Consider the following 18248-nt stretch of genomic DNA (forward strand, 5'->3'; position numbering starts at 1 on the left):
GTAACAAAATGTTCGTTTCACATTCACTTGTGCACGTGGCGAAGGCTAACCGTAGAATGCCAGTGCACAAGCTACGGGAAGCTTGCTTTCCACGATGGATTAAAAGTTCTTTCTCTGAGTGCTCTCGTAAATCTTACTGGTTTCCTGTTTACTGGTACTTTCAGTTTCGGCCGCTTTCCCCTTTTTACATGGTGGGGCCTCGTAATTTGTCAAAAATCGCTCCATCTTTACAATCGGTTCAAAGCGATCGTGCGAGGCGATGTGCAAGGCATAACAACATTGGTAGGGATAAGAAAGGGGAAGACAATAACCATTAAGCTCAGAGTCTGGGATCTAGCTATGTTTACGAACTACACGCAAGATAAAAGAGACCCCAGAAGATGATCGATTTGGTTTCATAATAAAATAATTGGTATTATCGTTACATTTTAAACTTTCTTGTTTTTTTAATCAACTGTGAACTTCAAACTAAAACTAATTATATCTAGTTTATTTCCATTTTTCTACTAGCCAGCGGGCTATTAAATGTCGTTTTTTACTAGCCCGACAAAATTTTGACTAGCCTCGGGCTACCGGGCTAGCGGAGATGTCGAACCCTGAATAATGTATACCTGCTGCTGTGCCGTGTCCAATCCCAGACTGTCAACAAAAGGACTTGGATCAATGTATCTAAATGTACATATAAATGTAAAAGGTATCAGTATTCAATTCATATAAACTCAGAGAATAAAATAATTTTTGCACTTTCAGAACTGTGTGAGGAAGGCTTTCTTGTAGCTAGAAAAATACAGTTGTAACTTAGTAAAAACTATTAATTATTAAGTATACAGTTACAGCAAGCTGTATGTATTTGGACCTTTTAAAAGATGATAATAATTATTATTGTATTCTGGGCTAAGGAAAGGTTTAAGTTTGTGTCAAACGGGTTTCAATAAGTTTTTTAGAAAATGGCTGGTTTCATGCAGTAGGCGGCTGTGGCAAGAAAGGGGCCATAAGGGCATCTGAAATCTAGGAGTTCCAGCAACAATTTTTTTTACACCTTTGACAAAATATCGCCTCCAGGTGCACGCTTTCTAGTTGTGTCTTCCATTTTTACTAAACAAAGGTGGAAAACCGTAATGATGTAGTGAATGTGGTGATGTGTCCTTTGGACAAAGTCTCTGGGTGCTTATGATAAGAAACAATTTTAATTCACTTTCAAAACACTGAGCACATGGACATAAGGAGAAGGAATCTAATCCCAACATTCCTTGCAGGATAAACATGAATTCACAATATCCAGTTACTAAACTTCCAGTTTGTAATATGAATGTTACAAAGGTGATTGAAGCAACATTTGGGACCGGTCTTTCTCCTCTATTCACCTCACATGGCGTACTGCAAAGATCTATCACATTGGTGAGTGGCAAATGTGAGTGCAAATAACTCCGACTTCATAAAAATGTCCAAACAGAGCAGAACACAGAGCAAAAGGTCTGTTGATAATCCAGTTGTTTTATTGAATTAAAAGAAAATTAAAATGGATCGAAGTTAAATGGTGAGAATCGTGGAATTCAAGCTTCTCGAAAAAGTAGGACGCAATAACATAGGGAGTAGCCGGCAGAATTTGCCAGTTGCCGGCTTCTAATGCAACAAATGGTCAAACCTGAGTTAATACCAAGGGAGTTTAAGAAACAATGTCGGCTACAGCTACAACAATGCCACAAAACAATAATATCATTGGTTAAAAGAGGAAAAAGAATCATGCTACATGTGCAGTGTGGAGCCCACACTTTATTGCATAACAACCAAATTTGAGGTTTAAACAACAGCGTGAGCGTACAAATGGGAATCATTCATTCTATATTTTTTACTCTGAAACTGCTCGTATAAATTCAATTTTAGGATAACTCGCCCAAATTGGACTAAGTAAACAAGATGAAATAACCCCGAAGTAACGTTTTCATTGCTGTCACCGTATTAAATCTTACTTTAGATAATGATGATGATAAAGATAATGGACACTTTATTAATGGGTCGCAATTGGGAAACTTTTCGGAAATTTTGTTTACTTTGCGGTAAAAATCTGTCATCAGTTCACATTGCCAAATGCGACCCCAAGTTTTTCATTTGGAAAAATTTTGGAAAATTGGCAAAAACATCAAAGACGCCGTAGTGCTTGGGTGGGGCAGGCAGATTTTGGAAAACTCAAGCTAAACAATTTATAGGAATCACGGCAGTAACTGTCAACGCTTGTCAATGAAACGTGATCAATTTGCAACACGATAAATAATTTTGTGAACAAAACGTGGGAATTCTGAAATCTTCACGCTTTCGTTAAGGATGGACGTGGTTCTTATTATCCTTCCCAATTTCAAGGTTTTTACCGACTATGCAAGCAAGCCGACCTAGCACATTGAAACTCAGTCACGACCATTCACAACCCCAAGGTTTTAACATAGACTTCCAATTTGCAAGCAAGTGCTTCAGTCATCTTCATGGTCTTCTCGATCGTTTCCTGCGAATGCTGATCTTTAGGAAACTGGCAAACGATCTTATGAAAAGTGCACGAACGAAAAGAGTAAGTCTTGATCAGCCTAAAAAGTAACATAATCACTGCAATAGCCATGTTGCTTGAAATGATAACAAAATGTTTTCTCAGTGAAATTCTATTCCACTTGTCAATGAGTCAAAAATGTACTAGTGAGACCCTACAAGATCAACTAAAAGTTTTCATTTCCAATTGCGGTTTCGAATTTTTGTGGTTTTTTTGGTCGGCAAAGTTGAAAATTTTTCCCAAGTGCGACCATGCCTTGCCCAGTACAAGTGCTATACTAGTTAGAGGGACTTGAAATACCGTTTAATTGAAATGTTATTTATTGGTGACAGGTGAAAACTACATGTAGGCTACTGAAAGAAAATTAAACCTCTCAGAGCAGAGCAAAGAACCAACAAAGTTCATCCACAAATGGGAGAAGATGTACATGTACATGTATCACTCCTTCTCCCCTCCACTAAAGGCTCTCATACTAAAAAAATCAAGCCATAATACAAGTTTGGTGTAGAACTTGCTCCAGATAACTTGACCCAAGTCAAGTTTGAAGCAGCAATAGAAAAAGTCTGACCATTAATTTTGCAGATGTGAACACAAAGGTGGGACTTTCTCCACAGTCACTTCAAGCCACAGCCTCCCAAATGACCCAAGACAGTTATAAGTGCAGCCTTTGAGTTACGACAAAATACAACTATACCTCCGAAAACTGTACTGCAACTGTGCGAACAGCAACTGGAGGTGTCCACAGACTGTCAACGGAGCTGCGTCAGAGCTAAGTATGGTGGTGGAAGGAAGCAATGGAACTTTTTGGATATTACAGGATTTTTCAGGGCTTTTTGCAACATCACAAGCTTTCATCCCGGTACCATCATTGGAATTGCCATTGTGGTTGGTCAGTGGAGGGGAACGTGCTGGGCTGTTGGGTGTAGTTTTCTTTTGACCTGATGTTACGAAATGAATCTCAGCTATAAAAGAAAAGAACTTTCATTGACAAAACAGAGTTCACACTTATGTCCTGAAATGCAGGTAACTAGAAGCACGAACTGCCCCAGTAAGGTAAAGGTTAGAGTTATTTTTTGCTTAGGGTAAATGCAATTGTTTACCCTTACTCGAGGAGCAGCACTTGTCTTTATTATTCCACTATTACACCATTTTACCATAATATTTTGGTCATGAGAACATACAAAATATGAGACAGTACAAGGCTGTTGCCTAACAGGAGCCCGGTAGCCTGGGGCTCCCAAAGAATAGCTCTGGGCGCCTTAATTTTTCACAGCAACACCTTTCACTTCATATGTTGGGCTCCTGTAAGTTCTCAGCGTTTAGCTCTGAGGGTCCCTTTAAAATTTTCATAGGCAGCAGCCTTGCAGTAATACAATGTAGTGTCCCGACCTGACTGGTTTAGAACACAGCAAATACATGTACGGACAGAAGAGGAGTTTTTCAATGAAACAAACTGTTTTCAACACAATGCAAAGCCTGAGAATTTAGCTTGTCGTAGCTTGTCACTTGTCATTTCATTTACCAAATCAAATAGAGGACATTTGGATGGCTTTTTGTGCTGTTTACAACATTCACACACACCCTGAAGGACAGATGATGCTTTTTTAAAAACACTTAACACCTTTTTGTAGTGGAATAATAAATATCTTATTCGATTTGCTTAACATAAATTATAATACTTGCGGACATTTTGCTGATTGCTCATATTTTTCCTCACCCCTGTGGGGTTTGGAAAAATACAACGCAACTCGCAAAATATCCATGCGTACCATACATGTACGTGTACTCACAAGTGATGTTTAAGAGCAAGGGGACCTTAATTAGGGGCATTTCTGGACATATCTGGGAGCTTATGAAAAAATAAGATAATTAACAAATAGCTAGTGGTTCAGCATTTTGTCATCACAGTGGTCAAAATGTTGTGGACTCACGAGGCACAGCCAAGTGAGTCCACAACAAATTTTGACCACTGTGATGACGAATATCGTTGTCGATAAGAGTACAGACAACGCTGAATCACTTTCAATTTGTTTTTTACCACAACATTCAATGCCAAAGAAAGTGTTTATTTTGGAGTGTGACCACTATAACTTTCTCGCAATTTGACTGCTTTATTTCCCAAAATGAGCGTTCCTGATTGGCTATTACATTGCGTGACAAATTGACGCGAGCATGACGTGAGCAGCAATGTCTAGACTCTTATCGACAATGTCAAACTAGCCAATCAGATTGCGTGATTACAACCAATTTTTATTGTGGTAAAATATATCATTTTTAACATTACATGTATCTCTGTGATGGCTGTCAAAGAAAAAGGGTGTCCTTTAACCTTAAATCTTGGTAGGTGAGTTGATTACCAGACAGAAAATAATGCTAAACAGTTTGAGACACTAAAAATATGGAATGCAATGTAAGTCTATGCTTCTGACTGGCTTGTTCATACGTTAAATGACATTATGTTTGCTTTAATACTAAAGTACCTTGTGACGCACTGAAAGGTTGTGACAAAATTGGTAGAGAATACATAATCATGTAACTTTGTTACCTGCAGTTATACTTTAATTAATCCAAAATTAGCCTAACCTTGCTTCAAAGAACTATACATTAGTTAGAATAATGTCCTTCAGTTCTGGCCTCTTTAATTTGTTTAACTACACTGTAGGGTGTTCTTTGTTTGTTCTCAATTAAAGAAGTTCTAGAAATAAACCAAAAAAAGACCTCATAAAATAATTTTTTTGAGAAAATTTGGTTGACACCTTACATGTGCTGCTTTGCTCTTTGACGAAATGTCCAGGACCGATTGAAGAAACATATTTGTACATTGCTGAGCGAAACGCTGAGTTGTGGAACCAAACCTGCAGAAAGTAAAGTTTAATGCAGTTTAACAGGGTTAACAACAAAGAGCTGGAGTGGTCTGGGCAGGTCAATCATCTACAAGTGGTCAGTGGTGTTTGGCACAGGTGCATGCTCATTCAGTCCCTGAATCACACGAGGGAATGGACAATCTGCGAGCCAGCGAGTCATGTGAGCCATCCGAGCATTAAGTGCTTATTTAAGGACCCATCTAAGATTTTAAACAGTCAGCTTTAAATAACTGTGACTCGTATGGCTTGTGGCTTGCATGACTTGCTATGTTAGCCCCCCCTGACTCACAGCCATGACTCACATGACTCGCATGGCTTGCTGGCTCACAAGTTGTCCACACTCAGCACATGGCAATTCACTGAAGATTTTGCCAGCCACTTTATGCCATGCTTGTCCAGTTGGGCTTTTGCTGGATTCCGGACAAAAGAAAGGCATGCCCACTTGGCGTGAATAGGCTGCATGCCACACTGGCTGGATATTAAGCTTGCATAAATTACATTTAGACTCATTTAACAATTTACTGGCCGTTGCTGTTCCATAGTAGTAAAAATGCCTTGGTTGCTCTATATTAGTTGAAACGTGACATGTGCCGTTTGTTTCTGGTTAATTGGCCTTGCCACTTCAAGGAAAGTTTAAATACAGAAACCTTAGACAAATGCTCTCAACTAACGTAACCCATATAACCTTTCCTTATGAATAATATAATACATTGTACTCTCCAGATATTCGACCACTATGCTGCTGAAGACTTGTGGAAGATGGCCAATTAAACTACAACATAACTCCTGCACATTGCTAATACTGAAATGTCAGAGTGGAATTCTCAGAAATTTAGATGATGTTACCTGCAGTAATGTGTTTACGTAACAGGTTGCTCCAAGATTTCTCAGCCCAACAAAAGCATTCTGCAAAAAGACACTTGAATGTAAAATAGTCAACATTAAAATACATAACAGTGAAAGTATAAGTCAATGATGTAATAAATGGCTGAAAACAGAGAAATGAGACAGCCAAATTGGTCTTAAAGAGTTTGTCAAATTTACAATATCATGCTAGTCGCCAAATTGTGGGGGAGAAGGGTTGGCACAACAATGAAAGCACTCCCCTCTGCACAATGTGTCCCAGGTTTGATTCTGAGATGCTGCATCAAACATGGGTTGTGTTTGTTGGTCCTCTTCAGGTACTCCAATTTTCCCCTTTCCACAAAACCAGTACATGTAGATTATTTGATTTGATTTTAGCATTCTATCCTCTTCGTCATCAGCATCAGCATTGTCATTGTTGTTCTCGCCATCAACATCTCTCACCACCATAATTATCATCATATTTTATTATTATTATTATTATTATTATTATTGAGTGTCAAAACTAATTAGAGAATTGCTTTGGTTTTTAATTACTTCATTCAGTGATTGGTTCAAAGTTTCGTGCCACTTTTTCCTGTGTTTTGTGTCAGCTATGTGTAATTACTTCAAGTTTTGATCGGTTTACTGGATTGTCTCCGTCCTTTTTGATTGGTCAAAGTAATTACTTTGGTTTTGGTTTCACAACACTTGATTGAAACTCACTCTAAAAACTGAACTACGGATATCAGATTTACAGAGTCTATCAGTTCATAAATCTGCTGTACCTTACATGGTCAAGGAACACATCAGCAGTAAAGCAAGCTGAAAACATTTTTGCAGCTCTGAGAAAAAACGGCCGACAAAAGCCATTTTGGACCGGAATTATCCGAGGCAGAAATCGATGCTTTAGTCCACACGGAAGAGTTGTTGATCCTGGAGTTTTTGATAAAACAATAATATTATTCTACTAGGGTTTGCTGGATATAAAATGATTATAAGTTATCTATCACTTTATATCCAGCTCTATTGCCCTCATTGAATAATTATTATTAAATATACTACCAGTATGTGTAATTGTCATCATCATCATCATCATCGTCGTCGTCATTGTCATAATCACTGTACAGTACAGCCCAAAATAATGCATGTGCAAGTAGTGGCACAAGAAGTTTTTGCGGCACAAGCACACGCAAGCTGGCGCAAGAAGTGAAAATACAATATCTATTCTGATTGCTATCATGTGACAAGTCTGTGCAAACGTACTAAAAAATCATAATATCATTGCCATGTTTGTTTATATACCTACAACTCCCGCTGTTGTGGCCATTATAAAACATAGACTCCCACTTTTTATTTTGTACCATACAGGTACGTGTTATTAAAGGAGATTTGACCATACATTGCCCTGAAAAACGTTGTCTTGTTGCGAGTTTTAAACATCACGTTGAACTTCTTTCTAAGATGTTGCCACAAAGAAGTTCTTGTGGTCCAGATTTCTTAACGGAAAGAAGTTCTTGCAGTGTCAACTTCTAACCACAAAGAAGTTCTTGCGGCTGGCAGGATTGTGGCGCAAGAGGCCGCAAGAAGTTGCCTGCTTGCAGACGCAAAAAGAAGTTCTTACGAGTGCATTATTTTTGGGCTGTACCAATTGTTTCACTATCAGATGGCTATTGCAGACACATGGTATCTTCGGATAAACACAATTTTAATACCACTACACAATGCTATACAACATGGCAGATCTCTCTCTCCATGCCCATAACTACAGTGTATACATATGCGTGTTACATAGGTCCACATAGCATACTCATAAGACACTACAGTCATCCCGCAACTTGGTTGTAACACTGATGGGACTTACCTCTGGCCTCCTTTCATTTTCTGGATCTTCGCAATCCAACCAATAATCATCTACAAAAAAACCATGAGCACCTGGAGTAAATTTTTGTGCAATAAGAGCCACAGCCTATAAACAGGCATCCCATTCACCTTCCTGATCCCTTTAACTATCTGAGACAAAAGATTTCCAATCCTTCAACTGAACCTTGTATAGTGCCTTGAAGGATCGTCAAAAAAATCTGATGAAAGATATTCCCTTGCAAAAACTACATGTAAATGTAGTTGGCAAAGACCTTTTCCTTTCTTTAATACCTGCATAAGTTATGACAATGTGATTGTTTGCTCACAACCTGGGAGATCTAAGGCTAAAATAATCATAGTACTGATGTTGTCGTTCAAAATTAATGAAATCAGGTTCAAATAATTTTGAGCCAGTTTGATTCTCAATTTGCAAGGAATAAAATTGAATATACACTATACATAATAAGCTTTGAATTAATTTTGTAGTTTTTGGTAAAATAAAAACCTTGTTGGCCCCCCCCCCCCCCCCCAAAAAAAAAAGTGAAGTAATCATAAAAAGCACCCAACTTACAGTACCGCTGGAAACTATTAGTGCATTTGCACGCTGTGATGTATACCTCGTCTTTGCCGACAGTGTTAACTGAAATATCACCTAGGTTGGACGAAAACCCCAACCGAGGCAAAGACGAAAGCAACTGAAGCAAAGCATTGTTTAATGTTATCACACCTAGCTCCCCAAGGTAAAGAATGAATATGCAAACTGTTTTTCACAGCACCAACGCAACACAATGCACAATGCGGCGTTACAGACAAGAGATTTCCCAAATACATGTAAATTTCTGGATAGAATTTCTGCTGATCTTTATACCATCTGTATTGAACAGATCTCGAACTATTTTTAGAAATCTGGACGTTTGCTGGAAAAAGAAAAACGATAAATTCTTTTATCACAGGGACTTTATTATAATCGAATGTGCCAACCATCGCAGATTGTAAATACCGAAAGTATGCTTACTAATTATCGATGCGATCCATCTGCAAGAATATGCAGATTACTTTGATAGCATTTGCTGTAAATAAAAGCAAAACCCTTTACCATGTCCTCTCTTAACCACGGCATAAATTAACCGGAAAAAATCTAGGTGAAACTTCTGCTTTTGGTTGTCATAGACCGTAGACCACAGTCAAACTGGACATTGAATCCGCAGTTTCACCTAGTCAGAACCACGGCAAATGAAATGCACAAATAGTTTCGAGTGGTGCTGTACTTGTCTCACTTGTCCCAATCTAAGAACTGCGGGATATATATATATATTCAAGCTTGATCTCCATGTGATGCCATATCAACCAAGCATGCATTTAATTGTATGAGGGTTCATAATGGGCAACAAAGGATTAATCAGAGCAACCAAATTCATGGGTTTAGTTGCCCAACTTTTGAAACAGGGAAACCTGGGTTTTTTAATTTATTTTGAGCACTGCAGTACCACAATAAACTGGCCTTGTAAGATCTGAAAAGGATCCTTTCCTTCTTTCAAGATCTTCAAAGATCCAGACAATAAAAATAAGGATCTTTGTCAAAATGTTTTTTATCATCCTTTTTGTTAAGGTCCTCAAATTAAAGATCATTATGAGGATCTCTGAAAGTCTTTAAAGATTATTAAAAGACAATTTTACCAGGCCCTTCTCATCGATCCTGCAACTGTAAGTATAATGGAGTAAATAAACATTGCAACTGTCAATGACCAAGCTCTAACAGGTCCTTTCCAAAAATAAAATTGTGATTAAAATCAAACATGTTTACCTTTTATCTCACCGAGCCAAAATTTTTCTCCAAGGCAATTAAAACAATTTGGGTTTGCTTTGCAGTTCCTCCTAAAAATCATTGATACAAAGTTAGTATTGCTAATATCCATCAGCATGAATGTCAAATTACATTGTGACACCTACATGTAATAGTCAACAGATCGAGTGAGTTTTAGATGGGAATCGAGTTTAATATAATTCTTACGTCTTTGCCCATCAGTGACAATCATTACCTGCAATTGCTCCCAATGCAAGGCGTGGACGCAGTCCGGTAGGCGGTCTCGACATTTTCTTGAGTGATATTTTCAGGTTCCGTAAAATTGGCCCATTCCCAAGCTTGCTTCAGAACATTTGCCTGCTGCTTCCGATTTGTTGTTCGACGCGCCATCTTGGAATTCCCTCTTCCCGCTCAATGCGCGCGCATCAAATGGAGTGAAATTGAGTGTGTCGCTGGCTCACGCGTCACGCGTGGTCGAGGATACCACGCGTGGTTCCACGCACCTTGCAGTTTGGTGTCGTGATGTCTTGGAATGTGCGTGACGAATTAATTGCAGAACAGGAAGAACGTGATGTGACACCCATGAGAGATTATTTGGCACGATATTTCTAGACCGCTGATAACATCAGTCAAAGCGATAAGCTCTTTTGTATTTTCCATCTGAAACTGTGCTTGATCAGATCTGATCGTTTTCTCTTATATACCGAAGAAAGTATGAAGAGGTCTGAGCAAGTTAGCATGATGAGATCGAGCGATCTTAGTAAAGGAATGACACTGAGAAACGCAGGCGAGAATCGAAGACTTGTTGGACATATTCAACAACTCGATCTCCAGTTGCGCAGCAATCTTGTCAACTTACAGGCTGAAATTTCCGAGTTAAAGCTATCGAGTGGCAGACAACGACCAAGGAGTTCCTATGGTAGTCAGCAGATACGCACTGCGCCGATTGGAATCTCACCTCCAGCCGTTGAAAGGATCAACAGCGAGACCTCGTCAAAGCCGTTTCTACCGGCGATTAGTGCGAAACAAACGGCGTTGGTTGGAAAGGAAATTGAGGGCGTCGAAAGACCTCACCTACCCAGAAGCCCCGGAACCTCCCGGCGACGGCGAATTGCACCTAAAAGCGGCAATGACCAGCTATCGCTTAGTTCAACAGCCGACCTATATCGACCTAAGTCTTCGCCGAATTTAAATATAGGCTCATCGATGGCAGAGTCCGTCAGTAGCTCGCCGTCCTTTCGCCAATTGTCTCCACTAAAACAGACTTCTCTCGACAAGGATGGGTTCCTGGTGAGTCGAAGTTCTGAGGACGTAAGTGTGAGTGCGTCGCCCGCACAGCTGAATAAAAGGGTTAGAGATTTCTTACAGAGACCTAATACCAGCTCTGACGAACATGAGAACGTGATCGGAACAAATGCGGCAAATGAGACGCCGAGTAAAACAATTCCAAAGATAAACATTGAGCAAGGAGAAGGAGATGAAATCAACGGAACTATAAACTCCGATGTGGATGAAAATGATCCGGAAGGTCGAGGGTTTCTGACCGACGTAGACTTGTTTAGGAACTCTCTGTTGCTCAGAGCCAGCCGAGACGATGGTCTCTCTAGATCTTTGCCTGATTTATCTAGCTTGGGATTTATGGATTTTAACGAAGTCATTGATAAACGGCTAAGAAAGGTGAGAGATGATCTTCCATCTGAGAAGGAAATGAGAAAAATCCGCTACCTTCGATTTCGAGACGAGCCAGCCCCTCTGAGCCTGAAGGAAATATTTGAGAAAGAGAGTCAGTCCAGTCGAGACCATTTAGATAAAATTGATGAATGACAAGTAAAAATATTTTATTTTAAAATTAGTTAACTAGGGACTCACTGTGAAGCATTTTAGAAATTTACGATTTATTTGCAAATGTTAGTAATATCTTTCTATGGGCAAGAGCTAAAATAACATACATGTATATTAGAAGCAAATGCTCAGTCTCTCAAGCAACATAATGATTGAATTTTTATTCTATTCAAGTTAATGAAAGCTTAATTAAGATATTTTTAGTGCCTTCTTGACGAGCCAGTTTTTCTTAATACCGCTTGTGGCACTGAAAAACCAAGAGCATTTGACCTCGCACTGCATTGTAGAGTAGCGTTACTTTTGAAAGAAGTATGTTGTTTTAGAAATTTATTAGAAACTTTTTTAATTGGCGATGGCTTTTGTAAACTGAATTGAATTCAAATTGCTTTCAATTCTTTATAAACAATACACGCCACATATTTTTGAGTCTAGTGATAAGAGTTGTCACTTATTACTGTTTGTCAGCTGTTAGTCTAAGGCTCTTAACGATAGTGGAATGGTGGAACGATGCCACTTTTGACAGTTTTGTTTCTGAATTTGGAGAATGCGATCGCTTCGCTAAACACATGAGGCTTGGAAGTAGCTTTCTTTTGCTTTATTTTTGCTTTACAAGGGGACGCAACATGATGACTCACAGAAAGCTGTGAAAAAAACGACTCAACTTTTTATTTTTAAGTAAAAGACGAAAACTAAAATTATTGAAGAGGCCATAGTTTTTATCTATTCTAATATTTGCCCACACTTAATAACTCTATGGGAAAGGTCATAGCCTTTGTTTTAACAGGAAAAATAAAGCAAACAGCTTGATAATCACAGTTCACATGCATAGTCAAAATTTTAAGGCTGTTGTCTGCATTCCCGCACGCAAAATGACTCGCAGATGCCATCATTTAAAACATTTTGCTATTATTTATTTAGGAGTCACTTCTTAGGCAGAAATGAGCAGAACATGTTGGCAGAACACCAATATTGGGCTTCCCATGGTGCCTATTGTCGGGCCAATACCAGGGACGAGTAAGAAAATTCTGTCGGCACAATGATAAAAAGAGACTCACGTATCGCAATGTAAAGAAACTATGGCAACCGTTGTGTGGGCTTAAGTCCTCTCTTTATATAGTTCGTCATTCCTTTACCCTCAACGATGAGATTGCATTTGTTTGGGTTTATCTCTTGCACGCTTTCGGCATCTTTAAAGATCTGAAAGAACCGATCACGGCGGGATGGTGCGGACGTTTTGATAAGAGATTGGTATTGGACCCGTTTAATTGAATTGGCCAAGCCGCGAGACTAAAATAATTCCACTGACCAATTGGGACAAGCTTAAACAGCACGAAGAACCAATCACCCGAACTCGAGACAGTTACATAGAGCTTAAAAATGCTGAATTTTTCTGACATGACGCGGGAATACTTGAAAAAATTATTCCGATTGCTCTTAACCAGTGAATTACGCGTTTCCGATTTCTGGTTCGTGTGATCTACCATTGAACTAAAGGGGACTATTATATTCAAGTTGTCCAAATGGAGCATTGTAATGAAGGAGCTCTTGGATATTAAACCCCTTGTCGAGGATACTCGGAAAAAAGCCGAGTGCTTCTTTGTGGGAGTCGGATCTACGACCTTCCGATTACTAGTTCGGATGTTCTACCACTGAGCTATAAGAGACTTATGGTAGCTAGGATTCGGGGATACTCGGAAAAAATCCGAGTGCTCATTTGTGGGAGTCGGATCTACGACCTTCCGATTACTAGTTCGCATTATCTAGCATTTAGCTATGGGAGACAGTTAGTTTGAAGATATGCGTTGGGTTTAAGCAGTTTCCAAAGCCTGACGAATGACAACCCGTTGTCCGGACAAACCAGTGGCTCACGACACGGAGCCCACAACTCCTGTTTCTCTCCTTTGAGTTCAGTATAGTTGTTTCAGACCTCTGTATTGAAACAGTCTTCGGCAATCACGACACAATGTCTCAGCTTCCGTCACATACGCCTAAATTAACGAAAAACTTAAACATTGGCGACTTTTATCTAAACATATCCATGTATAAGAAGCCAGGACTGGACACCAGTTGTTCTCTCCCAGTAATGAGCTCCTGGTAACCTGCGTTCTCCGTATTTATTAAAATATTGCTGCAGTTCAGAATGTCGGCTCCCACTTGAGCGAATTTCCTGCTGACCGTAAAGCCTGGACAACACATGCGATGTAAATGAAAGGCACCTGCAAGTGTCAAGGAAAAGAGGTTCAGACTTAAGACACAAACGCGGGGAAGAGTAGATGCGCAGGCCCAGTTGAAGTCTTATTTCCAAAATGGCGGTCATGGCTTGCGTCATCTTTTTTTCACTGTTCAACTGTCGAAGTACGGATCGAACGCAACGCTTTTACCGAGCGTTTACAATTACTTCGCACGGGTGAAACCGTTTTAAGACAATTTTGTACTGATGTTACTCCACTGACAGTGTATTGCGTTGAATTTAGAAAAGCGTATTAAATAGGACATTCTTTGCCGAAGTCTTAATTTATATGATGTGGTTATTTTACTCGAATAAATGCCCTAGTAAGTTGAGCTCGCGGATTAGAATAACGCAAGTGATTCTAAATTGACTCCAAACACGGTTTGTAATAATCAAGTATGGGCGCAGACTCGTAAACTAGTATTCTTCATTATTCCAAATTCGAAAAATTTTGTTCCTTACTGTTGCACTTGTATCAGATTTCTGACAAACCAAAATAGAAATAAAAGTACTGTAGGGAAAAATCTTTTATTCTCCACGCGCGCCATTAAAGCGCGAGGCTAGGAGTCGATTTGCCTAATGGCTACTGTGACGTGTAATTATATTACCACTTTATTCATTAAAATGGATTGAAGACTCTCAAAGCCAACGCCGCTACAATCATAGCGGCTTTAAAGAGCTAACAATCCATCGCAGTATGGATTGTTTGCCGGAAATTGTGATTTTGAAGGTATTTTCTTTCTTGCCCATCACGGACTTGGGGCGTGTCGCAAAGGTTTGCAGCGACTGGCGTCGACTCGCTTATGATCATTCGTTATGGAAATCCGTCAACGTGAAAAGACAAGCAGCAAAAATCGACGAAGAAACTCTGCACATGCTGATAAGGACAAGATTCTCTCATTCGCTTTCAATTCTTCATTTGGGTGGTTGTAAAATTTCGCTGGAGTTGCTTAGTGAACTGAATAGAAAATGCAAAAGTTTGAAGTATTTGATATTTAGTCGTGGATCCAAGCTTCGCCCGCCAAGCCCGCCTCCAAAATACACGGAAACCACCTACGAGTTTCCTTCACAGCTGGAGTTAGTGGAATTAAGGCCCATCAAAGGAGATTTCTCTTTTTTGGGAAGAATAACGAGACATTTTTGCGAAGTGAAGTATTTGGGCATTGGCAATAACTCCTCCAAGGGCGCGGTCCCCTCGATGTTTACCAAAATGCAAAGGCTGGTTATCCTTGACTGTACTAACTGTGATACTATCACAGATGATGTTATTGGTAAAGTGGCTGAATGTTGTCCGCTTCTGGAGTCGTTTTGTTTGAATGGTTGTAAATATGTCTATGGGAGGACATTTTGTACGCTTTTCCGATCATGTTCTCGATTGCGAACGCTTCTTCTTCGTTATACTCCGGTGCGCGACGACTGCTTCGTGATTCCCGAGTGGAAGTTCGTACCTGTGGAGGAACTAGACATTTCAGCTTGCTCGAACATCACGCAGATCGGACTTCTTAGCCTCGTTACCAATGGGAGGGCCTTGAGATATCTTAATCTGTCTTACTGTGGCGTTGGTCGCGCAGTCACAGACGCAGTTTTGTTACAGATGGCCAGAATGGAAACCGGGACATTTTTAGAAATGCTCGACGTGAGATGGAGCCTGACTCTAACACCCGAGGCACTGTATATACTATCACGGTCTTGCCCCAGGTTAAAGTGCCTAGGAGTGTACCAGTCCTCTAGTATCAACCCTTCCGCGATGGCTGAAGTGTTACGAATGTTGCCAAAGCTACAGATTTTAGAATATGGAGCATTCGGTAAGGCAAGTATTTCGGAGAGCATGTTTTTCCCCAACATGATACGCCATTGCGAGTTCATAGAAGCGGTTTCGTTGATAAATTTTGCGTCGATGGATTCCGTCGCCGATGCAGTTTTGGTGAACGCTTTGGTCGAGAACTGCAAATGCCTCAAGCGCATAAACCTTTGTGAACCCGATCCAACGCTGCTTGATTTGGTGCAAGAGCTGCCGCCCTCTACAAGAGCAAAGGTGACTCAACGATGGCAATGCGTGTTACCTCCCCCGGATCATACTTTAGATGCAATAATTGCGAGGTTGAAATATCGACCTCCTCACCCACCCCACTAAGAGTTCATTCAATTGTTCATGCGCACACGCCACTTTTTGACATTAACAGAGACCATAGGCGTTGAGCAAAAGTCCCTTTGTCTCCACAGGTATTACGATAACAAATTGCTCAGACTTAAACCATTTCCTTTTTTTTTTTACATTTTTGAGTATTCAAATTCAGGTTCGTGCTAATGATGATCTAAAATGGTCTCCGATCGGCTTATAAATCATTATTAGTTAGGTGAAATGAATTATTTTCCGGATTTATGAAGGAATCGTGACTTATTTATCCTAGGTTTCTTTTTGTGTGTATATGGCGAAATAAAGCGACATATTGTACGTCTTCTCGGCTTCAGTGTGTTAGTGGCGAGTCTGAGCATATGTGGGTTGCGATTTTTCTGGTTTTAGCCCACTGAATGGGTCATAACCCAGAAGTGTCGATCTTCGATAGAATGCGGCCCATCACTTTGTGATATTTAACCGCGCACTGGTGGCTCAGTTGGTTGCATTGAGCATCGGGCTGTCATGCGGAAGGTCGTGAGTTCGACTCCGGCCGGACCAACACTCAGGGTCTTTAAATAACTTAGAAGAAAGTGCTGCTGTTGTAATTACATCTGCACATGGCAAGACTTTCAAGTCCTCGGACAAGGGCTCGGATAAGGGCTGTAAACAGGAGGTCCCGTCTCATAGCCCTTGTTGGAAATTAAATAGTATGGGACGCTAAAGAACCCACTCACTATTCGATAAGAGCAGGGGACGTAGTCCCTGGTGTTGAGGTCTGACCTATCTGAACGGGGGGCACCTTTCCCTTCCTAAAATTATTATAAACTGCGTAACAAGCAGTCTGGCTAAAGTCCCCCAAAGCATTGCAAATTAGCCCTGAAAAACCCCAAGGGGAGAGACTAATATATTCACCTCACTTCACTTCGTATTAGGGAGCTTTAGCAACGACGACAGCAACGGCAACGAGGACGTCGTTGTCAAATCTGAATTCGCGTTACTGTAACTATTCCAAGCATTTTATCGTGACAAAAGTGCGGCAAACCCTCAAGAACGAAACTAGTATGAACGGCACTCAATTTAAGGGATAAAATGAAAAATTTATCATCAAGCGCTGACGTTCTCCATAAAACCTCACATTTGGTCGTTTTACGTTGTTAGGGAGCTTACACAAGGACTACGACGCCGCCAACGTCAACGTCGTCTCAAAATATTATTTCCCGTTATAGTAACAATTTTGTTATAACCCCAAGTCGTTCAGAATAGAAAGTGTGTATCAACATTGCAGGAATAAAATTGGCATGAATTGTGCGGTTGTTTGGGGAGAAAATTAAAAATGTTTCGTCAGGTTCTCACGTCCTCTACACAACCTCAAATTTGGTCTAATGACGTCGTTGTCAGGACGAGGACTGCAAAGAAATGTACCAAAATGCAAAACACACGTGCACGGCGTGCACGGCTATTGTTTTTGCTGATTTTGCGTTCTCGTAGCCGTCGTCGTCGTCCTTACGTAATCTCCCTGTTGTTTTGCTGACGACGGCAAAGAAATAAACAAAAATGAAAAGATGCACGTGCAGAGTGCAAAGCTATTGCTTTTGCTCACTAATGCAAATTTGTGACGTTCTCGTTGCCGTCGCCGTTGTCGTTGCTAAAGCTCCCTATAGATGGTTTTCACTCACGTGACTTGGCGGCCATATTGGTGTACAAAACAATACAAAATGTATGCATGAAATCTGCATAAAAATAGAGTTTGGTTCCCAAAGGAGAGAACGTCTATTGTTCTTGTACACCAACATGGCCGCTTTGACGTCACGTGAAAACGATCTATCGGGGACTTTAAGATCTACGACGGCGACGTCCATCACCTCTAAATATATATATAGTTTACGTCATAGAAAGTGCGGCGTACGGGGTTTTATTCACGAGTTGTTTGTGTCAAAAACCCGAACGAGCGAGGAACGAGCTGTACAAGCTGTATGCCATTCTGATTGGCTGTATAAGCCTTTTCCACATGTGAAAATAAAGCGTATAGATTTGTACGATTGCCCAGGAGGGTCACAGTCCAGTTTTAAATTTTCACAGTCCAGTTTTAATTTTCACAGTCCAGTTTTAATTTTTCACAGTCCAGTTTTAGTCTTCACAGTCCAGTT

General features: G+C 40.2%; 3 protein-coding genes across 8 annotated transcripts in view; 2 read left to right on the forward strand and 1 right to left on the reverse strand.

Annotated features, from left to right (window-relative positions):
* The window catches only part of LOC138051517 (ubiquitin carboxyl-terminal hydrolase 48-like), a 102846-nt gene extending 92411 nt beyond the window's left edge, over positions 1-10435 (reverse strand). Inside the window, exons 1-7 of one of the 6 annotated variants that reach the window (XR_011132837.1) lie at positions 10146-10435; positions 9911-9981; positions 8108-8157; positions 6247-6306; positions 5298-5391; positions 3231-3498; positions 612-669 (exon numbers count right to left, since the gene is read on the reverse strand). Coding sequence is in view for 5 of the 6 variants with exons in the window: in XM_068897736.1 (XP_068753837.1) it covers positions 612-669; positions 3231-3498; positions 5298-5391; positions 6247-6306; positions 8108-8157; positions 9911-9981; positions 10146-10300 (756 nt within the window). In the remaining variant the exon portion in view is untranslated. Of the gene's footprint in view, positions 1-611; positions 670-3230; positions 3499-5292; positions 5392-6246; positions 6320-8107; positions 8158-9910; positions 9982-10145 lie in introns of those variants that run through there. The other 5 variants (XM_068897736.1, XM_068897737.1, XM_068897735.1 and 2 more) reach the window with 5 other exon arrangements.
* Positions 10436-10467: 32 nt separating this feature from the next.
* LOC138051521 (uncharacterized) lies at positions 10468-12567 on the forward strand. The gene has a single exon (XM_068897744.1). It carries the CDS (start codon positions 10625-10627, stop codon positions 11732-11734), a length of 1110 nt encoding a protein of 369 aa, XP_068753845.1. The 5' UTR covers positions 10468-10624; the 3' UTR covers positions 11735-12567.
* Positions 12568-14679: 2112 nt separating this feature from the next.
* LOC138054656 (F-box/LRR-repeat protein 2-like) lies at positions 14680-16116 on the forward strand. Its single transcript, XM_068901144.1, has one exon. The coding sequence runs from the start codon at positions 14680-14682 to the stop codon at positions 16114-16116; it is 1437 nt and encodes a 478-aa protein (XP_068757245.1).
* Positions 16117-18248: the final 2132 nt, after the last annotated feature.

Source organism: Montipora capricornis, chromosome 6, assembly GCF_036669925.1.
Source record: "Montipora capricornis isolate CH-2021 chromosome 6, ASM3666992v2, whole genome shotgun sequence".
NCBI classification, from domain to species: domain Eukaryota; kingdom Metazoa; phylum Cnidaria; class Anthozoa; order Scleractinia; family Acroporidae; genus Montipora; species Montipora capricornis.